This window comes from Candida parapsilosis, contig 006372 (genome assembly GCF_000182765.1).
Source record: "Candida parapsilosis strain CDC317 annotated contig 006372".
Classification (NCBI taxonomy): domain Eukaryota; kingdom Fungi; phylum Ascomycota; class Pichiomycetes; order Serinales; family Debaryomycetaceae; genus Lodderomyces; species Lodderomyces parapsilosis.
In genome coordinates, this window is record NW_023503283.1 from 942,659 (window position 1) to 962,545 (window position 19,887).

The 19,887-nt window shown below is 38.1% G+C and overlaps 7 protein-coding genes across 7 annotated transcripts; 2 read left to right on the forward strand and 5 right to left on the reverse strand. All coding sequences in view use genetic code 12, as the record gives it.

Annotated features, from left to right (window-relative positions):
• Window positions 1-198: 198 nt before the first annotated feature.
• Window positions 199-996, forward strand: CPAR2_404210 (acetyltransferase; the record flags this gene model as incomplete). The annotated part of the gene is made up of 1 exon (XM_036811332.1): window positions 199-996. One exon carries the CDS (start codon window positions 199-201, stop codon window positions 994-996), a length of 798 nt encoding a protein of 265 aa, XP_036667779.1.
• Window positions 997-1,390: 394 nt separating this feature from the next.
• UBA1 (E1 ubiquitin-activating protein) lies at window positions 1,391-4,429 on the forward strand (the record flags this gene model as incomplete). The annotated part of the gene is made up of 1 exon (XM_036811333.1): window positions 1,391-4,429. The coding sequence occupies one exon, from the start codon at window positions 1,391-1,393 to the stop codon at window positions 4,427-4,429; it is 3,039 nt and encodes a 1,012-aa protein (XP_036667780.1).
• Window positions 4,430-4,487: 58 nt separating this feature from the next.
• On the reverse strand, window positions 4,488-8,030 carry HST6 (ATP-binding cassette alpha-factor transporter; the record flags this gene model as incomplete). The annotated part of the gene is made up of 1 exon (XM_036811334.1): window positions 4,488-8,030. One exon carries the CDS (start codon window positions 8,028-8,030, stop codon window positions 4,488-4,490), a length of 3,543 nt encoding a protein of 1,180 aa, XP_036667781.1.
• Window positions 8,031-8,714: 684 nt separating this feature from the next.
• On the reverse strand, window positions 8,715-9,329 carry UCF1 (Ucf1p; the record flags this gene model as incomplete). Its single annotated transcript, XM_036811336.1, has 1 exon — window positions 8,715-9,329. One exon carries the CDS (start codon window positions 9,327-9,329, stop codon window positions 8,715-8,717), a length of 615 nt encoding a protein of 204 aa, XP_036667782.1.
• Window positions 9,330-12,665: 3,336 nt separating this feature from the next.
• APE3 (Ape3p) lies at window positions 12,666-14,384 on the reverse strand (the record flags this gene model as incomplete). Its single annotated transcript, XM_036811337.1, has 1 exon — window positions 12,666-14,384. One exon carries the CDS (start codon window positions 14,382-14,384, stop codon window positions 12,666-12,668), a length of 1,719 nt encoding a protein of 572 aa, XP_036667783.1.
• A 342-nt stretch (window positions 14,385-14,726) lies between these two features.
• Window positions 14,727-16,721, reverse strand: JEM1 (Jem1p; the record flags this gene model as incomplete). The annotated part of the gene is made up of 1 exon (XM_036811338.1): window positions 14,727-16,721. One exon carries the CDS (start codon window positions 16,719-16,721, stop codon window positions 14,727-14,729), a length of 1,995 nt encoding a protein of 664 aa, XP_036667784.1.
• Window positions 16,722-16,939: 218 nt separating this feature from the next.
• On the reverse strand, window positions 16,940-19,534 carry CPAR2_404270 (uncharacterized protein; the record flags this gene model as incomplete). The annotated part of the gene is made up of 1 exon (XM_036811339.1): window positions 16,940-19,534. One exon carries the CDS (start codon window positions 19,532-19,534, stop codon window positions 16,940-16,942), a length of 2,595 nt encoding a protein of 864 aa, XP_036667785.1.
• Window positions 19,535-19,887: the final 353 nt, after the last annotated feature.

Below are 19,887 nucleotides of genomic sequence, written 5' to 3' on the forward strand. Positions count from 1 at the left end.
TTTCTTGTTGTTTGGTGACGTAATTTTTTTTTTTTTAGATCGCCTCACAGGTCAAAGAACCCCATGAAAGAAACTGTTTTCATAAAACAGGACAAAGTCAATTTTGAAACCAACTCATACCAACAGAAGCTCGTTAGAGATATCAGCTTCCTTGTATAATCTACACGCCACTTTCCTACTCTCCTTTCCCCCACCATTATGACAATTACTCCTTGGAAAGTCAATACTGAAAAGAATCAAGAATTGGTTGAATTTGCCAAACAATCACTCAATCATGCACCCCATGACGATGAGAATTACCAGCGTATGATATCAGGAATGCTGTACAATCCAGCCGATCAACAATTAACCCATGTTCGAATGAAGGCAAGAGATTATTTACTAGATTATGGTAAATTTCGATATCGCGATTACAATTCAGCTGATGAATTTGCTGATGCTAAACAACAATATCTTTCCCAATTTATTGGTAATGTTGGACCTGGTACGTTTATGGAGTATCCCATATTTTTCGATTATGGATTCAACACTTATTTGGGCAAGAATTTCTATAGTAATTTCAATTTGACAATCTTGGATTGTTCTATAGTCAAAATTGGTGATAATGTCATGTGTGGAACAAATGTGTCTATCTTGACACCAGGTCACCCCGTTGATCCCAATTTGCGTGTTATCGGAGGAGGCGGTGGTGGCGATAGCGAACAAGAGCAAGAGCAAGAACAAGTTTTGGAAAATGCATTTCCTGTGACAATTGGTGATAATTGTTGGCTTTGTGGAGGGTGTACGATCATTGGTGGGGTTACTATTGGAGAAGGGTGTGTTATTGGTGCTGGAAGTGTTGTTACTAAAGATGTTCCCGCTAACTCGTTGGTTATGGGTGTTCCTGCTAAAGTTGTGAAAACAATGGATCCGAAGGATAAGTCTGTCGACATAAGACAGTTGATGAAGGAGTATAAGGTTGAAGAGTATGAAACTGTATCGTACAACATCAATTGATATATACAACCCGTGGAAACGATTAAAGTATATATCTGATACTTTTATACTGATATAGATGGCGAGTACACTATACTACCTGCATATTGGAGTGAGCTTAACAGAAAAGTAAGATACTCTTTTTGAGCAATTGTACACTACCTTCTTTTGCTCTTTTTTTTTTTGCCATTGATATTTGTAATTACTGTACAATGGTAATATGTGTTGGAACTTTCTTTTCCGTCAAGTTCATTTTTTATTTTTTTACAACCAAACCACAATTACAAATCATTTGCTTCCTTGTAGCAGAAAGAGGACATCAAACATCTGCCTGTATTGGATACTAAGAGGGAGAGAGACAGATATTCCATAGAGAGACACAATTATTTCACACACACACTGATCTTAGTCAAATATGTCTGATAATATGCAAATAGATTCACCATTACAAGAGATTGATGAAGGTTTATATTCACGTCAATTGTACGTGTTGGGCAAAGAGGCAATGCTCAAGATGCAGAATGCCAATGTATTGGTTATCGGACTCAATGGATTAGGAGTTGAAATTGCCAAAAACATTGCTCTTGCTGGTGTCAAGTCATTAAGTTTGTACGATCCAAATCCAGTGCAAATTCAAGACTTATCAACTCAATTCTTTCTTTCTGAATCAGATATCGGCCAGCCAAGAGATCAAGTAAGTGCTGTTAAATTACGTGAATTGAATGCATATGTTCCGATTAGTGTTGTTGACAATATCAAGGAGGAAACATTGTTGAAATTCAAATGTATTGTTACAACCAATATATCTTTGGAAGAACAAATTATAATCAACCAAATAACCCATGCTAATGATATTGGGTATATAAATGCCGATGTTCGTGGATTATTTGGGCAAATTTTTGTTGATTTTGGAGACAAGTTTACTATTGTTGACCAAACTGGTGAAGAACCTTTATCAGGAATTGTATCTGATATTGAGAAGAATGGTACTGTAACAATGTTGGATGAGAATAGACATGGACTTGAGGATGGCAACTTTGTCAAGTTTTCCGAAGTGGAAGGATTACCTGGTTTAAATGAAGGTATATACAAGGTTGAAGTATTGGGACCTTATGCATTCAAAATCAAAATGGATGGAATTGAAGGCGAATATAAAAAAGGTGGTCTTTACACTCAGGTCAAAGTACCAAAGGATGTCAAATTTGAACCATTGCTTGAACAATTGAAAAACCCCGAGTTTTTAATTTCTGATTTTGCCAAATTTGATAAACCTGCACAATTGCACATTGGTTTCCAAGCTTTACATGCATTCAAGACAAAGAGACAAAGGTTACCAAGGCCTTATAATGTTGAGGATGCCAATGAAGCATTTGCATATACTGAGCAATTGGCAAAACAAAACAATGTTGAAGATATTGACGAATCGTATTTGAAAGAATTATTTTACCAAGCTCAAGGGGATATTCCAGGAATGGTGGCATTCTATGGTGGTTTGATTGCTCAAGAAGTGTTGAAATGTTGTTCATCCAAGTTCACCCCGATCAAGCAATGGCTATATTTCGATTCATTGGAGTCGTTACCCGGAAAAGAAGAGTATCCCCGTAATGAGGAAAACAATAAACCTATTGGGTCGAGATATGATGGTCAAATCGCCGTGTTTGGTAAAAAATTCCAAGACAAGATTGCCAACTTGAAAATTTTCCTCGTTGGTGCTGGTGCCATTGGTTGTGAAATGTTGAAAAATTGGGCAATGATGGGATTAGGTTCAGGACCTGATGGTAAAATATTCATCACTGACAACGACTCTATTGAAAAATCCAACTTGAATCGTCAATTCTTGTTTAGACCTAAGGATGTTGGTAAAAACAAGTCTGACGTTGCTGCACAAGCAGTACAGGCCATGAATCCAGCATTGAAGGGTAAAATAGAATCAAGATTAGATAAAGTGGGACCGGAAACACAAAATATTTTTGATGATGCATTTTGGAGCAATTTGGATTTGGTCACCAATGCATTGGATAATATCGAGGCAAGAACATACGTGGACAGTCGTTGTGTATTTTTCCAAAAGCCCTTATTGGAATCAGGAACCTTGGGAACCAAGGGTAACACCCAAGTTGTGGTGCCATTCTTGACTGAATCTTACTCATCATCACATGATCCACCAGAGAAGTCAATCCCCTTATGTACCTTGCGTTCATTCCCAAGTAAGATTGACCACACTATTGCTTGGGCTAAATCATTATTTCAAGGCTACTTTGTTGACTCTCCAGAAAGTGTCAATTTGTACTTGAGTCAACCAAATTATGTTGAGCTGTCCTTGAAACAAAATCCAGACAAGAAGGGAACATTGGAGAACATCTCCAAGTACTTGAATGAACGCCCATATAGCTTTGAAGATTGTATCAAATGGGCAAGATTGGAGTTTGAAACCAAGTTTAATCATGAAATTAAACAATTGTTGTACAATTTCCCCCACGATGCCAAAACTTCAACTGGAGAACCATTCTGGTCTGGACCAAAGCGTGCTCCTACTCCTTTAAAATTCGATGTGAACAACAAGGACCATTTGGATTTTATTATTGGTGGCGCTAATTTATTGGCGTACATTTATGGCTTGAAGGAACAAAATGACATTGATATTAAGGTGTTGGAAAAGATTGAAATTCCTGAATTTCAACCAAAATCAGGTGTCAAGATTGCTGCAACCGATGCTGAAGCTGAAGAACAAGCAAATAACTTATCCTCATCTGCTGACGATGAAGAAGTGAGGAAAATTGCTGCATCTTTACCTGAACCAAGCACTTTAGCTGGCTACAGGTTGAGTCCAATTGAATTTGAAAAAGATGATGATACCAACCACCACATAGAATTCATCACTGCTGCTTCAAATTGTAGAGCGTTGAACTATGGTATTGAAACTGCTGATGCTCACAAGACTAAATTCATTGCGGGTAAGATTATCCCAGCAATTGCAACCACCACTGCCTTGGTCACTGGATTGGTGTGCCTTGAACTATACAAGGTTGTGGACAAGAAGGATGATATCGAACAATACAAGAATGGATTCATCAATTTGGCATTACCATTTATTGGATTTTCTGAACCCATCAAGTCGGCAAGTGGTAAATATGGAGCTAAGGAATACGATCAAGTTTGGGATCAAATTATAATTGATAGAGATTTGACATTACAAGAGTTGATTGACAAGTTTGCCAATGAAGATAAATTGGAGATTTCGATATTGTCATATGATGTTGTGGTATTGTATGCTTCATTTTTCCCACCTAAAAAGAAGCAAGAAAGATTGAATTTGCCCATTTCTCAAGTGATTAAATTGGTCACAAAGAAGGATATTCCCGCTCATGTACATTACTTGGTGTTGCAAGCATGTTGTGAAGATGAAGAAGGTGAGGATGTAGATGTTCCACCAATTACTATCAAGTACAAATAGATTTCAACATTAGTTAATATATATAAAAAAAAAAACGAGGTGGTATTTAGTTTGTTAGTTATACAATTGTTCCATTTTCCAAAGTGTACATTTTATCAACCATATTCATCATTTCTTGATCATGAGTGATGCAAAGAATGGTGTACTTATTCTTTAAACTCAATATCAAATCCACAATCAATCTTGCGTTTGTGGGGTCCAAGTTGGAGGTGCATTCATCGAATATCAAAATCTTGGGCCGTCTAATCAATGCTCGAACTATGGATAATCTCTGTAATTGACCTCCTGACAACAATGTATTGTTTCCTTCACCAACTCTTGTGTGTAACCCTTCTGGCAATGACATTACAAAGTCATACACGCCACATATTCGAAGATGATGTTTCAACTCTTTGAAATTGACTTGCCGGGTGGGACTGATTCCATACACAAGATTTTCCAATATTGAACCTTCAAAAAATTTGGGGAGTTGTGGCACAATACTAATCGTCTCTCTTAACCAATCGATATTCACCGTTGATATGTCCTGTTTGTAAATGGAGATGGAGTTTGAATTTGAATCAACAAGACGTAGTATGAGCAATGAAATTGTTGATTTTCCTGACCCTGATTTACCCACGAGTCCAACCAATTGATTCTTGAAAATTTTAAATGACACATTGCAAAGAACATAATTGTCGTCGTACTTGAAACTAGTGTTGTTGAAACTGATTACTTCGTCATTGGGCCGAGGCATATCATATCCATCGTTCTCGATTTTAGCCAATGGCGTCAGCTCAAGTAACTTGACAATATATGTTCCCGCTCGCTGACCTCTGGTCACTTCAGGTAGGGAATGTATCAAACTGGCTGCATTGGCCAAAGTGAAGGTTAACAAAGTCACCACTTGCAACAATCGTTCATGACTATACTCAGATTTCCCCGTCAACTCCATACCGTAATACAATATAACTCCAGTAGCAATTGCTGCAATTAAATCATTCAAAGCATATCCAATACCAGTTTGAATTGCACGAAAATTACCATCCTTGTTCACTTTGCTCAAGCACTGCTTAAACTTGTCGTCAAAGTATCGATTCATGGCAAACAATTTGATAGTCTTGATGGAACTCACCGTTTGATGAACATGGGTCTCTAGTATAACCACACTGGATTTGTATTTGTTCTCAGCCGATTGTAATACAATACTAAATGCGGCGGTAATTAACAAGATCAATGGAACAAATGAAAGCCCCACAAGGGCTAATTTCCAACCAGCAATAATTGACCATATAATTCCAACAAGTACCATAGCCACCAAATTGACAATCACTGACAAAAAAGTGCTCACCAAATTTCTCAAGTCACGTGCATCATTCATCAACAAAGTGGTTACTTCGGCTGTCTTCATCTCCTTGAAAAAGGACATGTCTTGTCCATTGATCCTTTCAAACGCAAGTTTCCTCAACATCACAATCCATCGTTCACTGGCGTACGACAATAAAAATTTGGAACCGTAGGCTGAAATTCCGATAAATGAAGCAATTCCAATGGATATACCGGACCACTGAATAATTTGTCTGGTCATGTTTCCACCAATGGATGCCTCAACCGTGGTGGAAAGCAATTTTGCAAAGCAATAGGAAAACACCGGGGATGCACCACCTTCCAAGATGGAAATCAAGATACCGATGATAATGATAGTCTTTGCATCAATTGTGCTACTGCAATACTTTAAAATTGCAAAAGTTCCCATAAGTGACTCTTTTTTCACCAATTCCTCAACAGTCTCCACTGTCAATACTCTCTCTGTGATATAATCATGCTTCTCGGCGTCTTTTTGCAATGTGACATCTCCATCCTGTAAATTGACAAATTCTTTAAACAAAGACTGTTGTTTCACAACCAGTCCATGTGCCATCATAATGACATTGTCGTGTGGCTCAATATTTCTGTAATCATGTGTTATCGAAATTGTGGTCCTGCCTCTTCTCCAGGCTCGCACACGTGCAAGTAAAACCTCCTTAGTTTGATAATCTAGTGCACTGAATGCTTCATCAAGAATTAATACTGGAGGATTCTTTAACCTTGCTCTTGCAATAGCCAATCTTTGTTGCTGACCTCCAGATAGCGACAATGGGGTAATCTTTGTTTCCAAATCCAAATCCAATAATGCGAAATTAGCCGCTTCGTAAATCCAATCAATTGGAACAGTTTCAATGGAGTCATAATTGTCAATTACCGCAAGGGCGATATTCTCTCGTATCGTGCCATTGAAAATGACGGGAGTCTGTTGAAGTAAAACCAAATTTTGCAGTATCCAGCATGAGTCAAGTAAGTCAATGTCAAGCCCATCAATTTTAAGTGTCCCGCTATTCCTCTCATACAATTTCATCAAAAGAAGAGGTAAAGTTGACTTGCCAGCACCTGACAGACCAATAACAAAATTCATCTTCCCCGCTTCAATTGTAAACGAAGTATTTTTCAATACCAATTCTTCTCTAGCGGGGTAGCTAAAGCAAACATTATCAAACACAATCTCTCCACTACACCCCATTGGATACTTTATCGTGTTTGTTTTATATTCCTGATCTTCATTCAATGTTTGCAAATAAGATGCTATTCTACTAGCGGCAGCATGAGCAGTATTAATTATTGCCATCAACTGACTAATCTTGGATATAGATTGTCCCAACATCAAGCACGAACTAAAACATGTAAACAATTGGTTAACAGTGATGCTATCCCTCATCAACAAGTAATTACCGAACCAAAATCCTTGCACAAACATCATTAATGTGAGAAATTTCAATGTCCCTGAATTTGCCGCAATAGCATTGGCCACTCTATAGTATGCTTTAGCTGAATCATTGATAAACCTGTTAAATTTCACCATTTCAACATATTTCCCATTAAACACTCTGACTGTCATTGGTGAAGTAAGACACCAATCCAAAATTTTACTTGCATTTGAGCTGTGATTATTCTCTTGCTCCTGAGCACGATAAGTAATACTTCCAAAATACCAAGCACAAATAGCCATCACGGGAGCTGATGCCATGATAATCAAGGTAATGGCCCATGATTGATAAAATGACACGATGATCAAACTGATAATCAACGCAACTGTTTGTACGGTTTCAGCCATGATTTCAGCATTTCCTGAACGTAATTCCTCAATGCATCGATTAACTTGAGCTAGCTCTCCCATTATATTTGGGTTTTGATCATACCACTTGGCATCCTGTTTCAACAAATTGTCGTATGTTGCCAGCCTTGCACGCAGTTGTTGCACTTCTCCAAATTTCAACCACAATGACATTCCCAACCATACAGTAATCATTTTCCCCAAACCTACTGCCATCAATATACCACATAGTTTTAAACAATGATGAATAAATACATCGTACGATGTGAACTTACCAAGATAGTAGTTGGACAATGCACCAATGATATCACCATAAATGATAGTTGAAATTGGTGTGCTGACAGCTGATATTGCCATAAAAGTTGAACCCAACAATAGAATCAACCAGTCTTGTTTCAACTTTAAAAACATGAAAACATTTCCCTTTGTAGTGATTGGAACATCAACCTCAGTAATCTCTGACTTTTCATTCATCATAATCAGTGTAGACATCTCTGTAGGGAGGCAGACAGGCAGGCAGGCAGGCAGGCAGGTAGGCAGGTAGGTAGATCTTGAGCAATCGATCATAACTGATTTCAAATTTGCAACATCTTCGTTTTATATATGTGAATTAGTGCAGAATGTATCTAGCCCATTCAGCCAAAGTTTCATCTTTCCCAATCGGACACCATGTCTTCAAACCACTTCTATTGCTTGTTTAGTCGATTGACTGTACTGAGTTATGCTAAGTTTGTGTGAATGTTAAAAACTTTGGTTGTAAAAAAAATATCACCAAATTGTGTGTTTTAGGTGAAACAAAGTTTACTCAATTAGGATTTGGCAATTGCACACACATACAAAAGAGCATGGTGTACGAGTTATAAGTTGATCAATGTTTCATGTGAGAGGCTAAGGCTAACTGATAAAGAAGACAACGAGATTGAAACTAACAAATCCATACTCATAGCAATTCAACACATAACAACAAAGAATAACATGCATTCTTCAACTATATATTTCAATTTATTAAAAAAGATAAAATCACTCACATAACAAAAAAGCAGGGGAAAACATTTCCATCATATCATCATCATCATAACAATCATCATCAATATTCATTTAAATTCATTTCATTTCGTAAAAATAGGCTTTTCCCTCTCTCTCACTCACTCCGTCCCCTTAATGTAAGATTGGAATAGCTTTGAAATCAACATCAACCATGGCAGAATCATTGGTACAAGTGACATCCAATTGCAATTTCCAATGTCTATCATACAAATCCTCTTCTTCTTTACTAAAACCATGATCAGTTTCATCTTTAAAAGTCCAAGACAATTTATCAAACGATTCAGTCATTTCCCCCTTGTCAAAATTCAATTCATAACCACAACACTTTTGCAAATCTTTAATCAAATGTTTTTGAATGTGGTGTTGCAAGTTACGCTTAAACTTTTTCGAATTCTTATTTGTAGTTGGTTTAATCTTTTCAACATCATCATGGCATTCCTTCATGACAAATGGTGGATAGTAATGTAATCTACCATGGAAATAATCAAACTCATTATCCCAAGTTTCATCACGAACAAACGCTTCAAATTGTTCCAATTCATCAAATTCACGAATAGTGGGTGGAACCAAAACTTGCTTCACAACACCTGGCTCTTCAACTGATTCAACTGAAGTGATTGATGATGATCTAGCTTTAGGAACAGCCTGCAAATGTTCCAATGGTTTAATATTATCTAAATCTAATGGAACAGCATCAGACTTGTTCTTTTTCTTTTGTGCCCCCATGATTTGTGGTTGTTGTAGTTGTTGTTAAAAAACCTAGTAAGGGTAAAGTTAAGATCGTACTATTGTGACGACTAAAAATGTGTGTGCGTGTGCGTGTGCGTGTGTGTGTGTAGGTATATAGCGCAAAAAAGACAAATCAATCAAAGAAAAATTTGGCTTTGGTTTTGGTTTTGCGTTATTCGGAGTTTCTGAGTGTTAGCACAAAGTAAGGAACTGATAAGCAGCAATAGTTGTAGTTATAGTAGTACTTGTAGTTGTGTGTGATTGTGTTGATACCAACAGTAGGTTAGAAAAGAAGAAGAAGAAGAAGAAAAGAGAAAAAGAAAGAGAAAGAGAAAGAGAAAGTAGATTGAGCGGTTGATAAAAGAGGTGGAGATTTGAAGCAATATTTATATTGTAGGAAATTAGATAGGGGGTGAATATATGTATGTATGGTGTGTATGTATGTATGTGTTGTGTTGTTGAATTTTTTGCTGTTTTAGTTGTGTGGTGAGAGGAGAGGAGTAAAGATGGAAGAAAAAGTGTACACACACACACACACCATACACACCATACACACCATACACACCATACGTACACGTGATGTGCAGTGTTTTTGATTGGCTAAACACCAAGCTTTAAAGCTCACTAAAACACTAAAGAAGTAGAGAGAGAGGGGAATAAAAAAAGCAAAAGAACGGAGAGGAAGAAGGGGGGGGGAAAGAAAGGGGAGGGAGGGAGTAGTGTAATCCGATAATAAACACCACTACTACTCACGTATAAAAGTCGTGTGAGTTGGCGCATAAACAATTGTGTGGCATCATCCTCTTAACTATTATTGTGTATAATGCTGTTGTTTTGCTTTTTGTGATTTGTGGGGAGATTTTTTTTTTCTTTGTCTTTGTCTTTGTCTTTGTCTTCTTCTTCTTCTTTGTCTTCTTCTTCTTCTTTGTCTTCTTCTTTTATTGTTTCTTATACTCTTTTTGTGTTTCACCTTATTTTAAGACAACACATGACCTCACACCACTCTCTTCCGTTTTTCTTATAGAGATCACCCACATGTGTTTCTTTTATACATACATATGTGTGTTATGTGTATGTGTGTTATGTGTATGTGTGGTATGACAATTTCGGATTACCTATGCGTCTCTGTTCGTCTAGGAGCTTTACGGAAAGCAATGATGAGGATAGGTACGGATTTTGTGTTTGAGTCAACATCAAAATCAAAAGACTCACACACTCACCCACTCTCTCGTTCCCCTCCTTCTTTTTACAATTTCTTGAAAAACGTTTGTTTCAGTTGTACCTCCTCCCCCCTCTCCCCCCCCTTGAAGAAAAAATAGCAGAATAAAATGAGAGTAGCAACAGTACTATAGAGTGGTTGAAGTGGTGGGGCTAACCATCAAGGGCAGCGGTGCAATAGCTGCACTTGCACACGAGGAGTAGGATTTGAGCATAAAGAGGGGGGGGGTGACGCTTTGGTGGGTAGAGCTAATAGTTTACCCTAAAAGCTGCAATATAATAAACTCAATGGAGTTAACAATTGCCACATAGAAACGGCTCGAAGGAGGAAAAAGATAAGGCTGACTGTAAGTTACGCGGACGGATATATATGGATGAGACATGATAGACTCTTTCTTAATTGCAATTCCTCATATTTCCTCATTAGTGTATACCTTGGCTTTATCTCTAAAGAGATGACACTTTTGAGGCTCATCAGTTACCACAGTGTAGTTTCCTCTACTTAGTATTTAGATCACCTGTTAAAACACACACCCCATTTTGTTGCGCACCAGCTTTTGTGTGCGCAAAACAAACTAAAATACCAACAACCATAACAAATCAATCAAAACTTCACCACCAAAAATACCTTTACCATGGCTACCAAAAACAGGAAAGCTCCTAAGCCCAAACCTCTGTATAAAGGAAGATGACTTGAATAAGACATTAGCTTTTTTTTGTAAAGAACACACAAGAACGCCACACTGGTGGACATGTAGCCCAAATACGGCGTGCCTCCCCCCCCCTCTCCTACCACGATTAGGCACTGACAAGAGAGTGGTGTATCGATTAAAGAAGCTCATAAATAGTTTTACAAGTTTAGTGAAGAAGAAGAGGAGGAGGTGACCGTGCAACATCTTGCAGGCAATGGACACACTACATGAAGGATTGACAATACCACAATTTAACGAGTTTGTTCAAGGTATGATGAAGGCACAAAAACGAAACCAATGTATTTAGCAATCGATTGGTACGTACACTTTTCGGAACGTCATAGAGACAAAGTTAGTTTATGCAATGGGAAACCCCTATAAGGAGTTACAACGCAGTGGCTCGGGAAGCAATTGAGACATTTTTCATGGATTTTCAGGTAAAGGTAACTTTGAACAAGGTAAAACCAGAAAATATTTGTAATTGTGATGAGACAGGTGAACAACAATCGAATCAAATAGGAAAGATGAAAGTCTTTGCAAGCGCCAACAATGAAACCTGAAACCCCACCACGTTTGCGTCCGGTCTCTGGCTCACTGCGTCAACTAATCACTGTTTTGGAGACAATTTCCGCTACTGGTGAAAATCCCTGAATAACCCTAAATAGCCCATGTCAGTCTTCAAAAGCGTAGAGCTAGCTCACAGAAACAAATGGCATTAATGAGAATGCAGGTTACACCTATACCTACACTCTCAACTAACATGCAAAATTAATCACTTGATCGGTATTTCAAATTTGCGTCGAAAAGGGTGTTGGTGTTTTTGCCATTTACGAAACCCACAAATTCAACAAAGTACAGAATTTTAATTCTTGACAACGATACAACTTATTCAAACAATGAAATAAAAATAATGATGAAAGGGTCCAGAGTACATGTTTGCTTCTTGCCGCCGCATTCATCCCTTTTGTTGCAGCCTTTGGATATATCGGTTTTCAAACCTGTTAAAGATATTATATAAGCTCCCTTGTCAAAAACTATTTACATGAAGAATGGAGCTGATGTAGTCACCAATGTAGTTTCCAATGTAGTCACCAATGATAAATTCATCATTGGACTCTAGACAATCGCCCGCAACAAAGAGTTGACAAAGCAAAAATATACTAATTGGCTTTAGAATCGCTGGTTTGTTCCCAATAGATAAAACAAAAAGTTTGGCAAAATGCAAAGCTAAAGCAAAAAAAATTAAAATTTCGTTAAAAAAAAGCACAAGGGTATAATAGGAGGCATTATCAAAAGATGTGGACAATGAGAATATTCATTCTATCGGACGTCGATGTTTTAAGACTGGGGTGTAAACGGAGTAATTACTGTATCCTCTACTTTTGTCTATGTAATAAAACATGCCCGAAGAGAAGTTCACTCTCTAAATCACATACAAATCACCTCTTCTGGTAAACAATGCATCACCACCAATCAGCTGTTGTTGTACTTGATCTTTACCTTCGTCTCTCTTGGGGAACCCGTCAAATGTCTTGGCAAATGTAGCCACAGAATGGGCAATCAATTTAGTATTCAACCCCCATGCTTCATAACTAGGATTCGACAAATCATCACACAATTGATGATAACATGGATCAAATGCTTTGCCCAAATCACCACCAAATTTACGCTTGGCTTCTTTATCTTTCAATTTCTCAGCTCCTGTAGCAATACCACCTGCTGGTATTCCTTGTTCAATAAAACCAACATAATCTGATCTACCATCAAATGGAACCAATGTATAATTCAACCCATGAGCGGTATACCAATCAATATATAAATCACGCAAGTTTCCAGATCCATTGGGGTGGTCTTTGTTATTGGCATCATAAACTTCATATTCATAATTTGGTGAAGCCATCATATCATAATCCATAAACAATCTCAATTTTTTATTGTCCAGTTTGGACAAATGGCTAGCATAATAATTTGAACCTAATAATCCTTCTTCTTCAGCTGCCCACCAAGCAAATCTAACAGCATTGTTGATCTTGTACTTTGTCAATTGTTGAGCAACCTCCAATAATGATATGGTTCCAGATCCATCATCATTGAATCCTGGTCCGGCTCCCACTGAATCTGAGTGTGCTCCCAATGAAACAATGTTATCATGGTCACCAAACACAGAATCAGCAACAACGTTAATAGTGGAAATGTTTTTAACATATGAATCAACATACAATGTGGTTTCAAACTTGTGATTAGGATTAACCTTCAACTTCTTGATGTATTCATCAACATCCTTTTCATCGACAGCAACCGTGGCAACTTCTTCGCCATTAGGCGTACCCAATGTACCTGCAACAGCACCTTGCGAATCATAAATGATTGCACCTTTTGCTCCCAACTTACCAGCATTTCTGGACTTGTCACCAAATGAACATTCACCTCGCTTTATCAAAACAATATTGTCCTTGGTCAAGTGGGGATAATCATGTAACGAACATCCATTCAGCTCAACCAATACCAAATTCCCATGTACTGGACGCTTATCAGTTGTTGGTGGAGTCAAAGCCAATGGTTTCAAGCTCTTTGGTTGAACACCATCAATCAACAATGAATAATCCTCAATATGACCATCAATGGCATTAAAACTTTGCGTCTTGATAGTGTAGTATCCACCAAGTTTCTTCAACTCAGAAATAATGTATCTTATGGTGGCCCAATGTCCAGGTGAACCAATGACTCTAGTTGGGTGACCATATTTTTTAGTGGAATAATTGGCAATTTTGAACAATGATTCAGCACGTTTTCTCAAATTCAGCTCTTTGATACTTGCTTGTAACAATTCTGAGTCAATCTCTGGTAATTTCAGATAAACTGACTCATCAATTATGTCATTGATGGTGATCGACTCGGATTCCTCGTATTGTTGTAACAAATCCTCCTTCTCCACACCCTCTTGTGGTTCAACATCAACCAGTTGAATTTCAAATTGGACTCCTTCATTTCCCTCATTAGATTGTGAATTGACAAAAATTGCTTGATTATTCTGATCTTGTTGACCTAATGGAACAACATCTTGCCAAAACTTTAAAGTTGGGAACGCATCAACAACCGTTGTTGATGCAACTGCAATTGATAATAATATTGAATACTTCATTGTGTCAACTTGCCTGCTAGCAACTACTTTTAAAATCTAATTAAGCGAATGTCGTGAAGCAATTGCTGTTTCGAAAGCTAGTAAAACCGTGTTGAATTAAAAGTGTGGTTGCCACTTTCACGTTATCAAACAAGAGAAAATTAATTACTCACTCACATTTTATCAGACAACCAGCAAACGGAAAAAACAAAAATTACACAAAAAAAAAAAAAAAACATCGTTTTCAGCATATCAAAAAAACAAAGACAAAGATCTCAGTTAGATCTCTACACCAATGCAAGACTCTCCAAGAGACAGTAATTGTCATCTATAAACCTATCCGTACCTATATGTCTCTTACCTTCAACGGGTTTTCTTTTTAGTCTTTTTATTCTTTTTAATCTTGACCTTATGGTGGGTTCCAAATGGATTCCCACCACCACCACCACTTCCGAAACCGCCCATTCCACCAAAGAATTGTTGGAAAAAATCACCCCCACCAAAACCACCTCCACCCCCATTGCCAAAATTAAACGAAAATTGCTGTCCACCATTGGACCCACGATATTGTGGTTGCGCACCACCACCACCACCACCACCACCGCTCATTGGATCATTAGGATCATCACCACGATCATAACGTTCTCGCAACTCAGGGTCAGACAACACTTCGTATGCTTTGTTGATCTCTTGCATCTTATGCTCAATCTGTTCTGGAGTCAAATCAGCGCCTTTATACTTATCGGGATGATACTTTAAAGTTTGTGCTTTATATGCTTTTCTGATAGTCTTATCATCCGCATCTTTTCCAATATCTAATATCTTGTAATAATCAGTCTTTGGTTTACTCTGAGGTTGTCTAAATTGTTGGTATTGCTGTCTTTGTTGTTGTTGTTGTTGTTGTTGTTGTTGTTGTTGCCTTTGTTGTTGCTGTTTGTAAAATTTTTGTTGTTGCTGTTGCTGCTGCCTTTGCCTCTCTTGATTGATTCTTGCCTGATACTCCTCAATAGGTCTCAATTTATCCTTAAACAATTTTGTATTCCTCACATACCCATTGAATCCCAGCAATTTCCTTTCTGCACCTTGAAAGTCCTTTTTCTTCAATAGTTGGTCAATCTCAGGTACTGCAAGAGGGAAAAATTCTTTATCCTTGACATCCTTACACACTGACTTGCCATTTTTATAATCACCAATTTGAATAAAAGATTCACATGCCAATTTTGTCAAGTCTGTATCAAACAACAATTCACCATTGGACAATCCAAATTCCTTCACCCTCGCAATCAAGTACTCATAATTCGTCTTTACTTTTGAAGACTTCTTTTGTTCAGCTCTGGATAATTTAACATCTTCGTGAAACAAAAAGTCATTGATCTGTTTAAAATTCAAGTCAGTGAGTTCTTTATCGAAATTGCTTTGGTGCTCCACCTCTAATTCAGGGTAGATGTGACCATTGTTTATCGAATAACTCTCCAAGTCCAGTAAGAAACCTGAGTATTTGGAGTAAAATTTTGCCAAGTCACCACATGGCTTAAAGTCATTGTCAATTCTGAGACAATTCTTGACAACCTTGAACGCTTGATCAAACTGAACTTCAATAAAAAGATAAAACTCTGATAGTAGTGCATAGTACTGAAGATTCTTGACCGGATTTATTTTGATTAGTTTCAGTAGTAGTGAAATAATTGCCTTGTTAATGCTCACGCCTGATTCATCTAAATAAACAATCTTCTGTAAAGAGTCCCTTTTGAACAACTCCAAACATGCTTTCAAATAAAGCTCGAACACTTCGTAGTTATTATTACTCACTAGCGCAACTTCATTGAGCTCTTGCACACATTCCTCAAATTTCTTTTCTCGAAAGTGACTTTCTGCCAATGCCCAATGATGCTGAAACACCTTGATTGCTTCCCAAGCAGGTGAATCACTAGATATGCTGGCATCTCTCAAGTATTGCTCCAAATTATTAAAATCCCCCCTTGCCACCAAGATTTCCACCAACTTGTTCTCTGCTGGCTTCATTAAAGGATCCAACTTCAAAACGTCTTGTAAATCTACTATGGCCAACGCTTCCTTCTTGAGACTAATTTCAATCAAAGCACGTTTGAAAAGTAGTTGTGTCAAAGATTTGTTTAATTCATTGTGTCCTGAATCAACAGCTTCGCTCAACAGATATGATCGCACGTCATTTATTACGTGATCAAAGTGTTGAAGTACCACTGGTGTTGGTCCCTCTTTAGAAAAGAGTATTTCAGCATCCTCGATTTTACCAGTAACATCAGTGGGCGATCCGACAACCAATCCCGGGTGGTCGAAAACGGCAAGGCATATAAGTAGATGTCGTATCGGTACCCTCATCAATGATGGAAATTGTAACAATGGAGTTGTAGTGGGTCTTGATCTTGATTTGGAATAGTAATTGGTGTGAAAAATAACAACGCATACAAAACGGCTATTTTTTTTTTCTAGAACTGCATAGAAGAGATTTCAGAGTTTTGTGGTACTTGCAACAATCTTTTCTATTGCACGACTCAGTTGGGTCATATATATATATATATATATTACTTATTGAGGTTCTACACCAACAAACTTTCCTCCTCAAATGCAACGTCACCAAACTCCCAGCACCCTTTATGACGAGATTTGGCTGATTTTTGCACCTCCAACAACTCTTCAACGTATTTCTTTACTGCAGGGTTAACAATCTTGGGATCAACAATGGCCCATCCTTGACTCACCAATTCTTTATTGATAGTATATGTGTCGTCTTTTAAACTCTCTTCGGCATCATAAAGAATACTATCATAGGTGGTGTCTTTTCCGGGCAACACACTGGCAACCAATTTCTTGTCCAAGGTCAAATCTTCCAAGACTTCAATGGCAGTGGTGTAATAGTCGGTACTTTTTGGAGGTAACTTGGTATTTTGTAAGCCAGTACTAAATGCAAATGCAGAAAGCGACGCAAACTTAGTTGGCAAAGCACGCAATTCCCTTAAACTGACGTAATCAACATTACCAAAATCGATAAACAAGACTTCCAGCTTGCCTTTAACTGTTCCCAAACATTTGGCACGGTAGTATTTACCGTCAAATTTAGCCGACACCAACTCACCTTTCTTGGGCAACTTTTCCAATGCAACTGGCAAGTCCTGTGACAGTTTAGATGCACTTGGGTTTTGTGCGTGGAAACGATCAAATTCGTTTTCGAACATTTCCAATCTTTTCAAATCCTTTTGAAAGTAGATTACACCATCTTCATTTATATGCGTAACAACAATATCGTAAAATTCTGGCTTGGTAATAGTAGTTCCTTGCAATTGAGAAGCAGCTTGGGAAACTTCTTTTTCAACGCTAGGGTCATAACTTTTCCAAATACCTTTCTTTTGTGCTCTCGCGGTATCCTCAGCACTAATAAGTGCAGACGCATCCGGATTGGTATTTACAAAGTCCAGGAGTTTCACCAAACCTTGAAAAACCAACTCCTTTTGAACAAACGACGAGTTAGTGTACAAGTTACCAATGAACGATCCCACTTTATCAATATCATAAACTTCAAACTCAACTGGTCTTTGGAAAAACTTTTTGGTGACATACTTTACTGCCTCATCCGAATCGTCATTTGCAATCCCTCCAAGGATTAAGTTCAAGGTTACACTCTCTTTAGGATTGAAAAGCTTGACTTTGTTTGCTCTAGGGACATACAGAATATGAAAACCAGAAACTCTACCTTTGGATTTGAAGCCATTCAAAAAAGTCTTTGCCTTGGCATGGGTTTCTGATGCGTCAACAATTCTCGTGCTTACAGTCAAGAATTTACCAACATCTCCGTGAATTCCCCTCTTCTGTTTTTTGGAAATCTCTTCCAATTCCACGAGTTTATCCCAATTATTGGAGCGTTCATGCTCGGTACTTTTACCATGTTTGATCACGGAGACAACGCCTTTGGCTACAATGGATTCGGATATTTCAGGAATTGTGACAAGAGGACGCTCGTCAATGCCCAACTCCTTGTTTGCCTCTCTATACCCATCGACATGAGCCTGAAACGACTTTCCAATGAAGTTGGAACGCACAAATTCACGCGCAGAAGCTACAACAGCTTGCTGTTTAGCAGATTCAGTGGTGATGGTGGTATCTTTTGGCTTTGGAGCTCTGATTGATGCCAATTGCACAGCCACCTCATCATCGGAACCGGGTAACCTGACAGCCAATGTATCAGCACTGATCACTCTAGCTATTGACACATTCACAGTACTTCCTACTTTCAACTTTGATCCCTGACCAGCTGAACTTGTTGGTCTTTTGGAATTTGCAAACACACCTTTTGCAAGAGCTTTTGCAGTTTGTTCTGCCTTTCTGAATTTCGACATTGTGGCAGCACCAATAAGTGTTGATTGCCAATCGACCACTTCAGCATACCCCAACTCCAAAAGTTTCTCACAAACGTCGTTACCCAGTGGATGGTTGATTAACGCGATTGGAACACCTGATTGACTCTTTCCGATAATAGATGCTGTCAAGTTAGCTTTTGTTGTCAACAATTTTTCTTCAACAAAAAGCTTTGCTTGCTGAGCAACTTTCACCAAATTGACCAGTTGGTCTGGGTCGTCAGTTCTCGGTGTTTTGATACCGGCCAACAAAAACGAGGATTCACAAACTTTGTGATCGTCAACATAGACATATGCTACAACACGGTCCCCACTAATAACCTTTTGGACAACAAATTTTAATGGATGCTTTTGAGAAGCTGAAACAACTTCTTCATCCATTGTAACCACTTGAACTTTGCTTGATTTTTCATTCCAAAGTCCAGCTTGTTGTTGTTTAGCCTTTGACTCAATTTGCTTCAAACTGTCAGCTACTTCTTCTGGAACATTATCTCTCAACCTAACATATCCCTTGGCCAACACATACTCAATCAATGACTCAAATATGGGAGACTTGATGTCTCCGAATTCTCTGTTTCCTGCTTTACCTTCCACTTTGATCTTGATCTCCTTACCAATTAGCAATTGTCGAAGATACTCTTTTGACAATATATCGTCAATTGGTTTTACATATTGCAACGTAATGACTCTTTCTGGAGGAGGAATTTGAGACGACTTTGAGGGAGTCACCACAACAGTGTCTCCACTCAAGACGTTCTTGACTTTGGCAATGAATACTGACATCGATGATTGAGATCCCTGAGCTGAGAATTTACCTCTAGAGGAATAATTTTTCAAAATATCGCCAACGTCGCGACCGAAATTGGTCGGGGACACAAAGAGTGTAGACACGACAACAATTTAAAAATTATGGCCCAATGTATATGCAAGGTTTAGTCACTACAACAAAATTCATCAGGATAGTTGCAAGAGCCTGAATTATTTACGCTAAAGAAGCTTGGATAGAGAATGACATCTAGTGACCTTAACGAAATCAAAGTGAAGGCGCATAGAGCTGACGCTACCTGAAAAGTTGTAACCCATAATATGCTGAACTTTTACAAATGTACTGACGTATATTCCCTTCGGCATTTTGT